Raw genomic sequence first — 17,485 nt, forward strand, 5'->3', positions numbered from 1 at the left:
TGCATGGGTGCATGGATGAGTGCGTGGATGGATGGATACATGGTTGGGTGGAAGGATAGATGGATGGTTGGATGGATGGATGGACAGACAGATGGGTGGCTGGATGGATACATGAGGCATATATAGACTAACAGACACCCACTTCCTCTTTTGTACCCTTCCGCACGCATAGTTAAACCGACAGTCCAAACCAGGTTCTCTCAGGCTTTCACTGAATGCACTTCTGTTTCAGGGATGTACTTCGCTCTCTCTGAAGCCATATGGAGAAACCAGCCTGAGTGTTTGAATGTGTGTGTAAATACTTTACAATCCCATAAACTTGTTTAAAGACAGGTGGGGGTGAACGTATAAACCGGGGCAGCCTTTTGGGAGGGCAATTTTGAAGTAGCTATTAAAATTTTAAATGTGCCTACCACTAAGACCCTGCAGTTCCACTTTCAGTTGTCGGGCATGAGACATATATTCATACGTTTGTGCACAAAGAACCACTCAGCAGGGCACTTACACAAGGATGCGCCCTGCCATACTGCTTGTGACCGTGAAACACCGGAAACTGCCAAGTGCCATCCACAGAGGGGTGGCCGCTGAGCTACGGGACACCCATACTATGGCAAACACTGCAGAAGCAGAAAGTCCCAAGTGGGGTTGGCAGCAGGGCGCTCTCCAGTCTTCTGGAAAGCTCCGAGCTTCTGTAGCTCATGGCCCTCAGCAAAGGCCCTGCTCCCTCCTCCCACATTTCTATCAACTTCTTTTCCTTTCCTCCTCTTCTACCCACAAAACACAGTTTACTGGAACTAGATCTTTAATTCCTACGCCTGCTTACTAAGTGACCTTTCCTTACAGAAAAGGAGGAAAATGAGAAAAAAGCAGTTAAGTGCATAATTACTGTCTGCCGGCTCTTCAATTAAAAAGATTGAAAGCCGTAATATTAAAATTTGATTTATGGGCACCACTATCTACCTAATAATGAGGCTGAGAGGGAAAAAGAACCATAGTCGTTACAGAAAACCGTAGCCCCTTGGCTCCCCCAGGAGATAAATTGCCTCCCATTTTCTTATTGCTAAAGAAATGTGGAATGGTTTTAAGCATATGTGATATGTTCTTCCAATATGTTGAAATCCAGGACTTAGTAATTCAGGAGTCATCTGGCTCAGACATTTCAGGGAAGCTTCCTGAGGGGCGGAGCAGCCTGAGCTTCGGGGTGGGGTGGGGGGCTGCTGCCACAGGCCAGTGAGCACACCGACCCAGGCACTGGCACCACCCGTGGTCCGGGTCCCAGGGCACCAAGCCAGCTAATGCCGCAGAGCTCAGGAGCCAGCAGGAAATGCACGGAATCCAGCTCCCAAGTCCCAGCTTGGCTGCGTATTAGCTGTTTGTCCCTCCGTTTCTTCATCTGTAAGATGGGAATAACCTTACTGATTGTGTGATGTTGGGCAGGTGCCCCCGTTTTCCTATCGGAAAGAACACGTTGTTCTGTGTGTCTGAATTCATGGTTATTTATTGTCATTAAGAGGCTGTGGGGTTGGGCTGGGGAAAATGGATTCTAGGTGCCGCGCAAGCCGTTGTGGACCCCGTTCTGGGAAGGGCTTCGCTTAATACAGGGGACCCGCCGGGGTCTGTCTGCCACCCACCTGGAATCCCCCTGGGGAAGAGGAGAGCAGCATTTTGCATGTATTCCGTTTCACCCAGCTAATGGCATTTCTTTGTTTTCAGTCGAGAGGGAAAATGTGCAGAAGAGGACCTTTACACGATGGGTAAATCTACATCTAGAGAAGGTAAGCGGGGGCACTTGGGTTTTTGTTAAGTGATCGATTCGCCCGTAGCAGTGTGCAATGCAGGAGTGTGGCGAGGGGGACGGGGTAGCTCAGTGTTTCGGCTGTTACTTTTTTCATGCATTCATTTAAACATCCACTGAGTACATTCCATTGCCAAGTGCCCAGCTCTGTGTTGGGAACATGGATGTTAAGAAAGGGTTCTGCCCTCATGCGGTGATCAGTCCAGGTGGGGAAGGAGAGGGTCTATCTTTAAAAAGGAATCAGTGAGCAAATATTAGAAGACATTCATTGTTGAACACTCCAAATGCTTCCGCGGACACAGGGACCCGTGGGGGGATAGGGCTGGGCTTCCAGTCCTGGGGGGATGGCAGGGGACTCTCCATGTGAGAACCATTTGTAGGTATTCGGATTGAGTTATGCAAGAACTCAACACCTTTTAACAAAGCCAGATTCTCTTGTTAATCACAGAACGTTGCTACTGACCAATGATATTACCTGCCCCTTTGGGTGCATCACACATCTTCAATCCCCATGACAACCCTCATTACGCCTCCTGTTACCAGTGAGGGAAGAGGCTTTGAGACCAAAAGGGTTTTCCTGCAACCAAGAAGGAAGTTCTTCCAGTGGCTTCTCCTGTGTATTCAACTTCTTCTCCCCGCTTTTCTTTCTTTCTGACACTCTGGGACCAGGCAATTTGGAATTGCATTTTTGTCTGCAGGCTTCTTACGCACACTCACCATAAAATGAAAGCGGCTGACCCGGCTCCTGAGAAGCAGACAGAAGGATGAGCAGCAGAGGAGAGGATGGGTTGCAGAGTGGATAAACAGCCCAGCCTGGAGCGAGCAGAAATCTGAGCCCTCCAAGCCCTCCACTCACACCAGTTAGCCCCCAAGACGGGGAACATTCTACCTTGCCACGGGCAGGGGGAGGAGAGATGATTTTTCTCTTTAGAAGTCAGCTGGTTCATCAGGCTTCATTTCCCTCCCATCATTTCTTCTTAAATTCCACTTTGTGGTCCCCCCAATAGATGCAGCCCACCACACATTTCCTTATAAAGCTGCTAGTGTTCAAGTCTCCCACTTTAGTGAGGTTAGGTGTGTGGATTTTCTTCTCTCCTGTCCTTCTAGAAGGTATAAAACCAACCACTCACTGCCCATAGCATTAACCCAGAAGAAGGGGTCATAGAGGAAATCTCTGAGATTGCCAAGAAAATAATTGTGGCTCCTTGGAAGGGCAGCTCTTGACCAAAATTCTAATTTCTGCCATTTGCCTTGGGGCCGGCAATATTTCCCCAAGCAGCCCCTGACCACCCACACCTCTATTCCGCACCTGCACAATGGGGTCCCTTGGACCCAGGAGGGCTCCCGAACTGCCCGGGATACAGCGTTATAAATCACTTGCCAGTTGTTTTGACTCTTGCTGCATTTTCGGCAGGGCTCATAAAGCGAAGTGTTATTTTTGGAAAAAAGGAAAACCGTTCCCCCAATCTGAGTTCGTGGAACTCCTAAATTAATGCCTGATGTGGGTCAGGGTAGCTGGAAATTCCTCCTGGTGGATGGAGTGTAGCCATGGCAGATCTTTCTTTTTTTCTTTCTTTTTTTTAATTGAAAAATAAATACAGAAAAGGAGAGAGGGTAATGTAGCAAATAGCCGTGTACTCACTCACCAGCCTCAGGGAGCCCCTGTTTGTGCCTGTGGGATCAGGGATGGCCTCCTTGGCCAAGGCCCCTCTGTCCCTTCTTTGGGGCAGGTGGGTCGCCCCGCTCTGAGAATAAATCAGATAGCACCTGAAACCGATGCCTAATAAACAGGGTGAAATTAACAGCCATGTTTCCAACCTGGAGACTTTCAAGACCAACCTTTCATGTCAAGGAAACCTGGGAACCGCTCAGGGACTTGGGCTTAACTACAATTTGAAGGCTGTCAGAGATATTTACAGAGTCTCGGGCTTCTGGAAAAATTCCTTCATTTACCAAAGGAGTTAGATCATGAAGAAAGCCCTGGGGGTGCTGTTTACTCGGCCATACCGATCCCATGAAGCCCGTGGAACATTTGGGGCCCCAGCCGTGTTTTCGCTGGAGCAGGTTCAACGTCTCCCGCTGCCGCCCCGCCGCATGGACTCTGGCCAAGGCCCCATTTGCTGCTCCTGAGGCTCTTCCAGACACTGTCGGTGGAAATTACTCTCCGGGTTCAATGCCCAAGCAAGGCTTGGCCACGGCCGGGGCTGGTACCTGGGAATTTTGTTAGTCCATCTATCAGGGGGTGTTTTGTTCGGGCATCACGTTTTTCTGCCTCGAGTTAGCAGGAATAACATCTCCGTGAGAGGCTTGGTAACCTGATGCCGTCATGTTCTGAGTGGAATGTGCCCAGGGAGCTGTGGGGGTTTGCAAAGAAAATAATTTGCCTTTTGGTTCAAAGGCACTGTTGCCCTAGAAGCAGATCCCTTTTCTGTGCACCTGTGGGAGAATTGGCCTGTATTTGGACTAACAGGGGGTCAGGGGTCTCGTATAAGGGGTAAGGAAATGCCACCTTCCTTCATAAAAAAAGAACACACGGACCCTCCAAAGCTTTCACAGGAAGGAGGCCTTCCCGGAGGGAAAGGGTGCCCTGACCACAGCTCCTCCGTGTTTCCGAGACTCTCCTCGGACCCCTGAGTCTCTGGCTGGTTTACATCTGCCACCCCCTCCCTCTCCCAATCCTGTCTCCTATATGAACACCCCATTCATTGTATGCAGGAGCAGAGCCCACCTGTTCCAATGTAGCCAAAAGCCCCACTACCAAAAGGTAAACTGAGAATTCATGCTGGGGTGAGGGCGTATTACAAGTGCACATGTCTGGAGCCCGTTCCCTAAGATTCTGCACAGTAAGTTCTAATCATCCGGCATCGAAGGAGCTATTACCAAGCTGGTTTGGTCAACAGCAACCTTTCTTCAGGCAAAGTGTTACTTCAAACCCGAAAGGCCAGTAAGAGCTGAGCCTCTCTGATCAAAGGGGGCTGTGGGGGATCAGACTCCTTCTCAGCACCCCTGGGTCCCCATAGGACACCCTGAAGCTGCTCTGCTCCAGTCTAGGGTTCCAGGAAACACAGTCTGGAGATCCGTGTGCTGGAGCATCTGACTGACAGGTTCCAGGCAGCCCCGGGAGCTCCAGGCCACACGTCCAGCCAGACTCCTGGTGGACACAGGTCACCTAGACAGTCGATCTCTCTGCATCCAGGCCCAGAGAAGAAACCCCGGGCAGCCTCCAGCTTTTCCCACCCAGGCCTCCTTCACGCTGCAGATCATGGGAGCCGAGTTGCCTCTTCCCCCAGGGAGAGGCAGGTGCTGAGGTGCACTGGAGTTGACCCAGGAAACCCAGAAAGAGAAGCCAGTAAGGGGAGGAGAGAGAGTGATTCAGGGCTGTTCCCTGTGCAGAGGTAGGGGCGAAGGACATCTTTTTACCACTTACGGCCGTGGGACATACACCCCCTGGCTGAAATGCCTTTCTACAGAGAGTACCCGAAGACTCTGCAGGAAAGAAGTCACTTCCTGGGCTGGTTTACTGATGCACTGATCTGGGAAGGCAGGTGCAATTCCAGGCGCTTTCCCTGAACGATCTCATCTCATTTTAGCCCCAATGCTCTGAGACCTTGCAGACCAGGACCCTCGGGCCCAGGGAGGTTAAGGAAAATGCCCAAGGCCCAGTGCCTGTTGAGGGTAGGGCCTGGATTTGAACTCGGGTAGGTCTAACTCCCTTGATTCTTAGTGGAACAGGCAAAAGGTGCATCTTGAGATAACACTGGTTATCCAGAAATCTGGCTTTTGTGGAGGAACCGAGGGACTGGCGTTCAGAATGCTGATTAACTTTTTTATACAATTTTAATTAGCTTGATTTGTAATAATGAGCATGGATTACTTTTGTAGCTAAACATATAAATATACAATAGAACATCTATGGATAAATCGGCCTCCCAACCTTTGAGTCCCTAACGGGCCTACAAACTTGGTGGGGGGAGAGGATTCTCCTCCTCGGCCAGCAGTCAGTCTGTCCATCCAGCCCCTCCTTGCCACAACTGAGCCACACATTGGCCACCTTCCTGGCTCCCTCTGCCAAGGGTCCCTCCAGAGTTGGACCGAATAGTGATGAAGTGTCAGCTGGCATGTCGGGTCGGTCACATACGGAGATGGAGCAGTGTGGGAGGCGGGGAATCCCTGCTGACAATCAGCACTGAGGCCCAGAGGGTCACTGACCCAGGGTCATGCCATCGTGGTGTGGGTCTGGACAGCGCCCGTGGGCTGCCAGTGTGTCCTGATGAAGAAACAGGACTGATGGTACGAGAGAGCTGATCTGACCAAACACTGGGTGTGTCGCCTAGCCTCTTTGAGCCTCAGTTTCCCCAAATCTAAAGGAAAGGGCTTATACTAGGTAATTTCCTGGGAGTCCTGCTGGAATCATTTTATTCTATGGAGGGCTGTAATTGAGACATGCCTTTTCTTTCTCCCCTTAGGGAGAAGTGTGGATGTAATGTAATTTGTGGGGGGGGGGGTCTCAGATCTCAGGGTCCCAGGGATCTCCAGGACCCTGGAGTGTGATTGGCCCTTTGGTGCCGAGTCTCCTCCACGGCTCATCAGCACACTTTCTGCCTGGGCGTTTCCCCCCGCCCCTGCCAGGGGCTGCCTGTAGACAGATCTGGATGTATGCAGGTCTCCTCCTGGGGGAGACCTGCAGCTCGGGCACAGTTTGATGGACTACACAGGCCACTAATCAGCTTCTTTCTTCCCCTTCTTCCACAGTGCAACCCACCTCTAGAAGTTAAAGATTTATTCATTGATATACAAGATGGCAAAATCCTAATGGCTTTGTTAGAAGTCCTGTCTGGGCGAAATCTGGTACGTATGTCACAGAAGGGTCAGGGAGACAGAAGATGCAAAGGAAACCACTGCTGGTTTCTGTTCAGTACACACCTACACGTATGTACCCATATCGGGCCACGCGTGATCTTGTGACGAGAAACTTAGAAGGGTGACATTCCTTTCTTGGGGACCAAGAGTGATATAATCATGTATAACTAAGCAGTATCCTTTTTTTTTTTTAAAGTAAATATACTTTAGTAGGTAAATAAATAAATGCTCAGTGTTTTCCAGGAGTCTGTTAAAGATTGAAACTAGATCATTAAACTTTAGCTCTCCAGCCATTATATTAACTAGAACAATAGCCAAGAATCAGGAAGATTGAGGAGAAAGGCAGCTTGCCAACCAGATTCCATTATCCACCTGAGGCTAAAACTACAACTGCTGGCTTCTAGAACCTTCTCATAAGTCTAGTCATTCCCCCTTATCTGTGGAGCATACGTGCCAAGACCCCCAGCGGAGCCTGAAACTGCAGACAGTACTGAACCATGTCTATGCTATGTTTTTTTCTATATACACGTCCCCGTGATGAAGTTTAATTTAGAAATTAGGTGCAGTAAGAGAATTAACAAGGATGACTAATAATAAAATAGAACAATTATATCACCGTATACAGTCATAAAAATTTGTGAATGTGAAAAAATTAAATTAAAAATAAATAAACTATGTGAATGTGGACTCTCCCTCTCTCAAAATGCCTCACTGTCCTGTCCTCACCCCTCTTCTTGTGATGATGTGACATGATATCAAGCCCACGTGGTGAGAGGAAGTGAGGGGAGTGACGTTGGCACGTGATGTAGCATGAGGCCACTATGACCCTCTGACCACATGTCAGAAGGAGGGTCGTCTGCTTCTGGACCACAGTTGACTGCAGTCGCAGAAAGTGAAACCACATATAAGGGGCGACCACACTGAGCTGCACCAGCTGAGCTGGAGGCTCCTTCCACTTTGGATCTCCCCCTACGTCTCCATGTTGTGTATGTCTGCTGTGCACAGGTTGGTCGTCTCTCTCCCCTTCCCAGAGCAGGGCTTCTCAACCCCAACACTGTTGACATTTTGGATCCATAGTTCTTTGTCGTGGAGGCTGTCCTGGGCATTGCAGGATCTGTAACAGCAGCCTTGGTCTCTACCCACTGGATGCTAGTAGCACTCCCACATGTGACAGCCAAAAATGTCACTTGACGTTGCCAGATGTCCCCTGAGGGGGCACAGTGACCTGGTCAAAATGCCCATGGTGTTGATGTTGAGAAGCCACACTCTAGAGTCTAGTGTTTGATGTGGCCTCCGTGCCCCATTGTGGCTCAGGCGAAGGTGCTGCCATGGGTCACAACTGCCAGCCCATAGCTTGGCCATTGTGGACCTCTCGAGATCTATTTTTAATTGTAGGTTTAAAGTCAAGAGCCCATCCTGCTTTCAGATCTAATGTAGCTGGAATCTCGTCATGCCCCTTAACCGTTCCCATCTTCGCGTCCCAAAAGCAAAATGGGAGATTCCTGTTCACTGCTCCAGGGGGGCTGTGCAGAGTCTCATAACGAACTCTCACAAATGGTGGACCCACTGTGGTAAAAACAGTATTTGGTTCCTTAGCTGACAGTATTTGGTTCCCTGGGGCTGATAATGAGCCAGCAGCACAGTCCCCATAGGCTTCCTGAAAAAGTGTATCCTGCTTCCTTGTTCTGTGATCCCAGCGACACAAGCTCCCACCTGGTGGTCAGGCCACTGGTTGATAGATACCATGTCCTTGGTGGGCCTCTGTTGGGGGTCTTTGATTCTGGAGCCCAGCCAAGAACAGGCCTTTGCCTGCCCACTAGTCTGGCTGGCAGTTCTCAGCTGGTAGAGCTGACACCCACTGGTTTGCCGTGTAATGTAGACCCCCCATTCTGTGAGCTTCAGATCAGGAGGAGCTTCCTTGCGATATTCAACTACCATTGTCAGAGTTGTAGCTTCTGCAAGTGTATCTCTCTCTCGCTGTCTCCATCTCTCTGTGTCTGTCTCTTGTCTCTCTCTCTCTCTCCATCTTTCTCTTTCTGTCTCTCTGTGTCTCCATCTCTCTCTCTGTCTCAGTCTCTCTCTCCCTGCCTGTCTGTCTGTCTGCTTCTCTCTCCGACCTGGGACAACCGTCCACAAGGCTCCTGGCAGAAAACAGAAACATCTGCTGTTGGCAGGAGGGACTTGCCGGATGATTTAGCAGCTGTGGGGACGCCCCAGCTGCTGCTCCCTGCCTGTCAAAACCATCAGCGTGGCGAGGAGAACGCGTCCCTGGAGGTCTCGGGAGGGGGAGGAATATCAAAGCCAGGAGCCGGGTCAGAGAGAACAATTTGACAAATCTGTCCCCTGTTTAACCTGCCTGGGTCCCCCCATTCACCAACTCGAGTGACTTAAGTCCCAAGGACCATAAATAAGGGGTGGGTTTCAGCTGCGAGCCCCTAACTTTCTCTTGGGATTAATGAGAAAGAGGTAAAGACAAAGGCCCGCCCCACAGCACCCCTGCGCCTGGAGCGCCTCTGTTGGATTCACTTCTTGTTTGCTCTGTTCTGTGTTACAGTTGCACGAATACAAATCCTCATCCCATCGTATTTTCCGGTTGAACAACATAGCGAAAGCACTTAAGTTTTTGGAAGATAGCAATGTAAGTATTTGAAACACATCTTGTTAACACAAGCTTTTCTTGTGACGAGAAGGACGAGTGCCGGTCACAGGCGAAGCGTGAAAAGGGGACCCTGCTAAAATGGCAAAATTTCAGTTTAAACGTAATGGGACTCCCTCCGGTCATCCTTCAGCTGGAGAGATGGTCCCTGCCTCCCTGCCCACCGCGCCCTGTCCATCCGATGCCATCTCCGCTGGACACCCGGCCGTGGGAAGGGCAGAGCGGCAGGCTGGCTCTCTGGCCCTTAGCATTTCACATTTCCTTCTTTATCCCTTTGAAGCGTGGTGCCCCGAACGTGCCACAATGGGACACTTTCTCTTAGCAAGGAACTCTCTAGATTGAAGTTAGCTTTTTCTGTGTTTTGAGCTCTGCTTCATGTCCTTCGAAAGTGGGGAGGGACAGTCCTGGAGGGATGAAATTTCCAGAGCTCCTCTTCCATTAAAGCTTCATCAGTTAACCTGGATAGAAAGCCCGCAGCTTGCCCAATGTGTCTGCACGTGCAATAAAACTTCAAGCTTGGGGTTCTTAATGGTAAGCAATGGAAGCTGACCTTAGCAGGGAAAGGAATTTGTTGAAGGGATGCTGAGTAGCACACAGAATGCCTCGCTAGACTGAGGAGTCAGGCAGTCTAGGGATGCGAGGCGCCAGGACCATTGCAGAGCCTGCCTCCCCACAATGTAAGGACCCATGTGCACATGACCCACTGCCTGTGAGTGAGAGGACATTCCTGCCCCCACCACAGCCCCTGGAATGAACTCTTAGTGTCCCACATTCAGGTTCAAAGGCCTGGGCCGCCGTGCCTGGATCCCGCCCACATCCCTGCTGCCATGGGGGAGGGAAAGCATTTTCAGCTTTTGAAGAAGGAGGTGGGCTCCACCTCCCATACTGTGGGGAAAGCTCCAGATACAGGAGTGATTTCAGATGGTGGCAGCTAAAAAGCACAGTATACTTTACACCAGCATCATTAACAGCAGCCAAACGGTGGGGGCAACTCGGGGCACCTGGGGGGCTCAGTTGGTTAAGCGGCCGACTCTTGATTTCAGCTCAGGGTCTTGGGATTGAGCCCCGAGTCAGGCTCCACGCTCAGTGTGGAGTCTGCTTGGAATTCTTTCCCCCTGCCCCTTCCACCCCCCTATTCTCTCTCTCTCGCTCTTTCTCTAATAAATAAATATTTAAAAAAAAAAAAAAAAGCAGAGACAACCCAAGTGTCTATGAGCAGATGAGTGGATGAACAAAATGGGGCCTGTCCACACCATGGAATATTATTCACCCATGAAAAAGAATGAAGTACAGCATGGTTGAATCTTGAAACCATTATGCCATGTGAAGGAAGTCAGACACAAAGGACATTACTCTTTGATTCCATCCCTATGAAAAGTCCAACACTGAGAAATCTTTCAAGACAGAAAATAGAGGCGCCTGGGTGGCTCAGTCGGTTAAGCGTCTGCCTTTGGCTCAGGTCATGATCCCGGGGTCCTGGGATCGAGCCCCGCATGGCATCTGGCTGCCTGCTCATCGAGGAGCCTGCCTCTCCCTCTGTGTCTCCCTTTGTCTGCCACTTCCCCTGCTTGTGCTCTCTCTCTCTCTGTCAAATAAATAAAATCTTTAAAAAAATTAAAAAGACAGAAAATAGATTCATGGCTGCTTAAGGTTGTAGCAAGGGGGGTGATAGTTAAAGGGTACAGGGTCTCTTTTTGAGGTGACAAAAATGTTCTAAAATTGTGGTGACAGGCGTGTATATCCATCAATACGCCAAAAACCATTGACTGATATACCTTCAATGGGTGAATGGAATAGAATGTGAGTTATATCTCAATAAAGCTGTTTTTTTTTTTTGAAGACTTACTTATTTTAGAGAGAGAAAGAGTGCACACGAGTTCTGGGGAAGGGCAGAGGGAGAGAGAGAGAAACACAAGCAGACTCCCCACTGAGCACAGAACCTGACACGGGGCTCGATCTCACGACCCTGAGATCATGACCTGAGCCGAAATCAAGAGTCAGACGCTCAACCGACTGAGCCTCCCAGGTGCCCCAAGCTGTTTTTTTGTTTGTTTGTTTGTTTGTTTTATTTTTTTTAAGATTTTATTTATTTATTTGACAGAGAGAGACACAGCGAGAGAGGGAACACAAGCAGGGGGAGTGGGAGAGGGAGAAGCAGGCTTCCCGCCGAGCAGGGAGCCGGATGCGGGGCTGGATCCCAGGACCCTAGGATCATGACCTGAGCCGAAGGCAGACGCTTAACGACTGAGCCACCCAGGCGCCCCCAAGCTGTTTTCATAAAAAGCACATCACATTCTCATGAAAACGGCTGGCCTGTCTGTGGCGTTGGCCTCACCTTGGTGTCCGCGCTCGTGGGGTGGCTCAGAGCATGGGTCCTGGGGCACACCTGCCGGGCTTCCAACCCGGGAAAATTCGGCAGACTCTCCGAGCCTCGGTTCCCACATCTGTAAAATGAAAGTGGTAAAAGCCCAGAACCTTGCTGAGGATGGAGTGTGCCCGGCCCGGTGGAGGCCAGCCAAGTGCTGGCCCTGGGCGAGGGCACCCTGCCCCCCCTGCACCTCAGCTCCTGGAAGGCAGCGCTGGGCATGGCTCTTCTGAGCAGTGTCTCCCCCATTCCCAAAGGGGCGTGGTTTTTGTCATAACTGAGAGCCTTGGAGTGACTGCCTGGGAGAGTCATTGCTCTTCCTTCCTGCTGGTCGACCCCTAAGCACGTTCCTGCCCTGTCAGTTGCCCACGTTGATGGGCCTGGAATATAGGCAATGGAGATGGTGGGTCTGCCCCAGTGGCCCTTCAGGGCTCATTGAGCAAGTGTCTTCTGTGGGCCTGGGTTTGTGCTCAGCGATGGGACACACAGCTGCATGAGAAGCACATCTGCGCCTTCAGGGAGCTTAGAGTCCGGCGGAAGAGGCCTCATGTGGCTGGCAAGCCGCGCGTCGCACCAGGGGCATCCTGGGGAGCCATGATCCCTTAGTGGCCTGCAGGGGGCAGCCGGGGTGGCCGGCCGCGCAGGTAGGCCCGGGCAAGCCCACAGCTAAGGCAGGAAGGCTTGACCTCTGTCACCCTCCGAGGCTGGTCCACCAGCCTACTCAGTGTCTCCCGACAAGGCTGCTCTGGCATTTTCTGGCTTGGGAGGGTTTCCCATAAAGCTCAGCTCAGAGGGCCGCGCTTGGCTTCCTCGAGGTGGGAGTGAAGGCCGAGACAGGCCCGGAGACCGCTTTGATCCCCTGCACAGGGGTGAGTGCAGGGAGCCGCCGCATGGAGGGGGCTGTCAGAGCAGAGGGGTCAGGAGATAGCAGGCCGTGTGTGGCCAGCGACTCATCCCGTGGGACGGGGCTGCCCCTGACAAGCATGCAGGGAATACTGGACCTGAATTTCATCCGCTGTTTTATTCACCACATTGACATCTTCCTTCCTGGCTCCAGCCTGCCCGTGATGAGCTCGTGCTGCTTAAGTTATATACTCTCTGTGAGACAGACCTGAGCCCGAGACCTCGGGGGTCCTTCCCCCTTTAGGAAAGCCTGGCCCTACCGCCTGCGGTTGTCAGAAACCCCTGACCCGCTGGTAGGATCTGAGACCCAGGTGAACAGTTGTAAAAGGCCCTGGGGCAAGGGGAGAGAGGAGTATTTGTGTGAGAACGCTCTCCCCGTGCTTGCTTTCCAGCGTCCCCTGGCGGAATTTTGCAGGAGACCTTGACTGACTTTATTTCTCCTCTCTGCCCCCAAAGAATGGTTTTTACTTTTGTAGAGGAGTTGGGAAGAAAGAAGAAGCAAATGTGTCAGAGGCCGGTGTGGCCTGCAAACCCTTGTGGTTATCTCCCACCCTTAACAGAAGAAGTGTGCAGACGCCTGATCTGTGCACTCAGATTCTGTTCGCAGTTTAAAGCGATGTCCTCAAACCTGAGTGTGTGTCAGAATCGCCTGGAGTGCTGGTTCAAGTGCAGGTGGCTGGGCCCTGTTCTCGGACTTCCTGATTCAGGAGGACGAGGAGAGAATTTGCATTCTAACCAAATTGCAGGTGACGCTGTTGTCCCTGGCCCAGGGAACACACTTTGAAAACCTGCCTTTGGGATTCACCAAAAGCATCACCCTGCGGTCAGAACATAGTGAAATAAATAGGTTAGTTCCCCTAAGGGTTTCTATAATAGATGCGTTTTAACCAGGATATTTGGTAATGATGCAGACACTCAGGGTATAAGCCTTATTCCAACACACTCTTTCTTTCTTTTTTTTTCCAGAGAGAGGGAAGAGAGAGAGAGAGGCAGGGAGGGGATGAGGGGGCTGAGGGAGAGAGAATCTTGAGCAGACTCCACACCCAGTGAGGAGCCTGACACGGGGCTTGATCTCACGACCCTGAGATCATGACCTGAGCAGAAATGAAGAGTTGTAGCTCAACCGACTGAGCCACCCAGGCGTCCCCGAAACATGCTATTTCTACTTAGCAGTGGATAACTGTCTTATCCGTTGGTGGTCCAAGATTGCTGATGTTGGTGCTCTGCGTTTGTCCAAAACCGTGTTGAGCCTGGAGGTTTGGTGGTGGTAGTGTAGTATACAAACAGACCAGCCGGCACTTACCACCTCGCCTCGAAAAGAATGACCAAGACCTTTCCTGGCTGCGTGTCCCAGGCACGTTACATTTGGCCTCAGTGAGATTTCCTCACCTGACACATGGGGATAATAGAAGTACCTACATCGTGGGGTTGTTGTGAGGTCAAACTGAGTTACTCCTTACAAGTTGCTTAGAATAGCGTCTACCCCTGTAAGTACTATGGACACGTTTATTAAACTCATTTGCATATGTTTTTGCACGTGGGGGTCCCTGAGGTGGCCTTGGGCAGCACTGAATGATACAGATGAGAAAGAGCGACAGGCCCACGAGGGCATCCGAAACTCACAGGTTGCAACCTTCTTGAACGCCCCGTGTTAAGCTCATAAATTGCTTCTTTCCAGGTAAAACTGGTTAGCATCGACGCAGCAGAAATAGCAGATGGCAACCCCTCTTTGGTTCTTGGGCTGATATGGAACATAATCCTCTTCTTCCAGGTAAAGTGATTTCTGTGACGCACAGTAATGATCTCCTTGAGCCTGCTTAGTGCCCTCAGAACAGAGGGAGGGCCACGTCGGGGGAGACTGTGAGATCTTGTTTCTGACAGATTGTGACTTTCCTGTGTCTTGAAAAAGAACCAGAGGCCAAAAAAAAAAAAAAAGAAAAAGAAGAAGAACCAGAGGCCATCTGGTTGCTGACGATGTGGGTCCCTGTGATTTTAATAGGGACGTGAGCTCCGTTCTCCAGAAGGGTAGAGCCCTCCCCTTGGGACATCGAGAGTTACATATTCAGAAAATCATTTTATTGTAAAGTGTTATGAGAACTGGGGAAATACTGCTAACCAAAAATTGAGTTTGGAGTTACTTCCCAAACATGACTGGCGCATAGCAGACCGTTAAGGAGCCGGTCTGAAAGATGGCTGTGGGAAGGGGCATGCGTGAGAGGTGAGACTCTGCTCTCCACCCTTGGCGACTTCAGCCTGTATTTGGAAACGCGGATTTTATAGGGAAGGACAGGATCCATGGTTGGAGTCTGAAGGCGGCATTTAAAACAAGCTCAAGTTCGCGAAATAAGTCAATCAGAGAAAGACATGTATCATATGACCTCACTGATATGAGGAATTCTTAATCTCAGGAAACAAACTGAGAGTTGCTGGAGGCGGGCAGTGGGAGGGATGGGGTGGCTGGGTGATAGACACTGGGGAGGGTGTGTACTATGGTGAGCGCTGTGAATTGTACAAGACTGTTGAATCACAGACCTGTACCTCTGAAACAAATAATGCAATATACGTTAAGAAAAAAAAAAAAAGAAGAAGATAGCAGGAGGGGAAGAATGAAGGGGGGGATTCGGAGGGGGAGACGAACCATGAGAGACGATGGACTCTGAAAAACAAATTGAGGGTTCTAGAGGGGAGGGGGGCGGGGGGGTGGGTTAGCCTGGTGATGGGTATTGGGGAGGGCACGTTCTGCATGGAGCACTGGGTGTTATGCACAAACAATGAATCATGGAACACTACATCAAAAACTAATGATGTAATTTATGGTGATTAACATAACAATAAAAAATTTTTAAAAAAACAAAAAACAAGCTCAAGTTCTTGCCCCCGAATAGGAGGGAGTAAGCTGACGTTTTGTCCTCTAAAATCCCCTCTTCTGAAATAGGAAGTCGTGGCTCGTAATTGAATTGCCCTGCCAAGAGTAACAGTGACCTGCCCAGAGGTGATTTGCCGGGGCTCTTGTCTCAATGCTTGTGTTGCTGAGAGGAATGTGCACAAACAAGGTTTACGGACCCAGTTCCGTGTGAGCCTTGAACTTAAAGAAACAAACACTGTCTCTCTGAGCCTCAGTTTCCACATCTGTGAAATGGGAACAGTGGTCAGCTATGTGGGAAAGCCCTTTGTCAACTGTACAGTGTTACATACAGGCTTCAGTTACTAATGTCTCTTACTAAGCTCTCCGATCAATGCTGGAAACATCCTGAAAATGTGTCCAAAGTCAAGGCCTTAAATCTACCCCCGATCTTCATTCATTCATTCAGTAAATGTCTATCGAGTTTCTCCTATGTGCCAGGCTCTGCACACACAAAGTCCTGCCCTCATGACACTCTGGGACCTCAGACAAGGCAGTCCCATGTTATAGAGCCGTGTGGTGCAGGTTCTGATCAAGGTATGAGCAGAGTGTTGTTAGAATGCTGAGCAGGAGCAACTGTCTCAGAGTGGGAAGGGAGTGAGGAAAACTGTCTGGAGGAAGTGATGCCAGAGCTGGGTTTTGAAGGATGAGTAGGAGTACGTTAGACTTTGCTGTGCATACAGATGGCCTGGAGAAGGTGTTGAAATGCAGATTCTGATTCTGTAGGTCTGGGGAAGAGCCTGGGGTTCTGTATTTCTTGCAAGAGTTGCATGATAGGGGCCCTATTTAGAGTAGCCAAGAATTTGGTGATGGAGGAAAGGAACATCTAGGCAGCAGGACCGGGATGAACATAGGCATGGGGCTCGAAACAGTATCATGCATCCTAGGGCTGATAGGCCATGAGGGGAAAGGGGTAAGCGGAAGCAGGTCAGGAAGACCTTGCAGGCGTGCATGGCCAAAGTACCAAGAGAGAGACTCCAGGAAGAGATGAGCTTCCCTGGGAAGTGTCTGCATGCACCGCAAGCCACATAAAACAGTCTGGCCATCATGGGTACTTTAGGAAGTGGCTTCTCCTTATGTAGAGAACCAATTGTGCATGAGCTGGTCCGTCCAGCCAGGCTCCTTGTGGCCTGGGGTCCGAGAAGGGTTTGCCCTGGGACTCTCTCCGGGGCCTGAAATGCCATTTTCCCTCCAGATTAAGGAGCTCACGGGCAATCTCAGCAGGAAGTCTCCATCTTCCAGCCTGTCACCTGGCTCGGGGGGCACGGACTCAGACTCTTCCTTCCCGCCCACACCCACCGCAGAGAGGAGCCTGGCGATATCCGTGAAAGATCAGAGGAAGGCTATCCGGACCCTGCTGGCATGGGTGCAGAGGAAGACAAGAAAGTAAGCCGTGGCGGGGGGCTTCCCTGGGTGGGGTGGGGCAGAAGAAGGGGGCACCAGCATGTATTAAGTTATGCGCCTGTCGCTCCCTAGAGGCTCTGAGAGCAGACAGCACTGTACATTTTCAGTCTCTGCACACGCAGAGCTGTGTTTGCAGAATGTTTGGTTTGCAGAAAACCGATAGGAAGATTGGAATACAAATCAAAGGGGCTTGGATCCTCCTAACAGGTACATATTCATTGGCAAGCTTCAGGGGATCTTTCAGAGTCTGTACCCACTTAAACACTAGGAACAATAAAGGCTGTATCGTGCTCAGTTAGGTCCAGCCTTTCCAAAACGGAGATAGGTGACTCAGAGCAAAGGTCCCGGGCTGCTGGGTGAGTCCACGCCGGCAGGCCAGGGCTCTCTGCAATTTTGTGTCAGGTCTTTTACTGGCAGCCAGATGACAGCCCCTGGGACCTGTGGGCCGTGGGCCAGGATGGCTGGAAAGTTAGGCCACGTGTGATGAGAGCCACACCACCGCGGGGCCACCCAGCTCTGCGGCGCACAGACGGGGGGCCTTCCCAGCACATCACAGGATGGTAACTTATTCTTGGCTGCCTTCCGGGACGGTCAGGATTA

At 50.7% G+C, this 17,485-nt stretch overlaps 1 protein-coding gene across 1 annotated transcript in view; it reads left to right on the forward strand.

Moving 5' to 3' along the window:
* Positions 1–17,485, forward strand: part of CLMN (calmin) — a 45,851-nt gene that overhangs the window by 9,490 nt on the left and 18,876 nt on the right. The window contains exons 2-6 of the mRNA XM_021679676.2: positions 1,714–1,775; positions 6,548–6,643; positions 9,210–9,293; positions 14,258–14,350; positions 16,677–16,867. Coding sequence (XP_021535351.2) covers positions 1,714–1,775; positions 6,548–6,643; positions 9,210–9,293; positions 14,258–14,350; positions 16,677–16,867 — 526 coding nt within the window. The remainder of the gene's footprint in view (positions 1–1,713; positions 1,776–6,547; positions 6,644–9,209; positions 9,294–14,257; positions 14,351–16,676; positions 16,868–17,485) is intronic.

The sequence above is a fragment of the Neomonachus schauinslandi genome, chromosome 9 (genome assembly GCF_002201575.2).
Source record: "Neomonachus schauinslandi chromosome 9, ASM220157v2, whole genome shotgun sequence".
Taxonomy (NCBI): domain Eukaryota; kingdom Metazoa; phylum Chordata; class Mammalia; order Carnivora; family Phocidae; genus Neomonachus; species Neomonachus schauinslandi.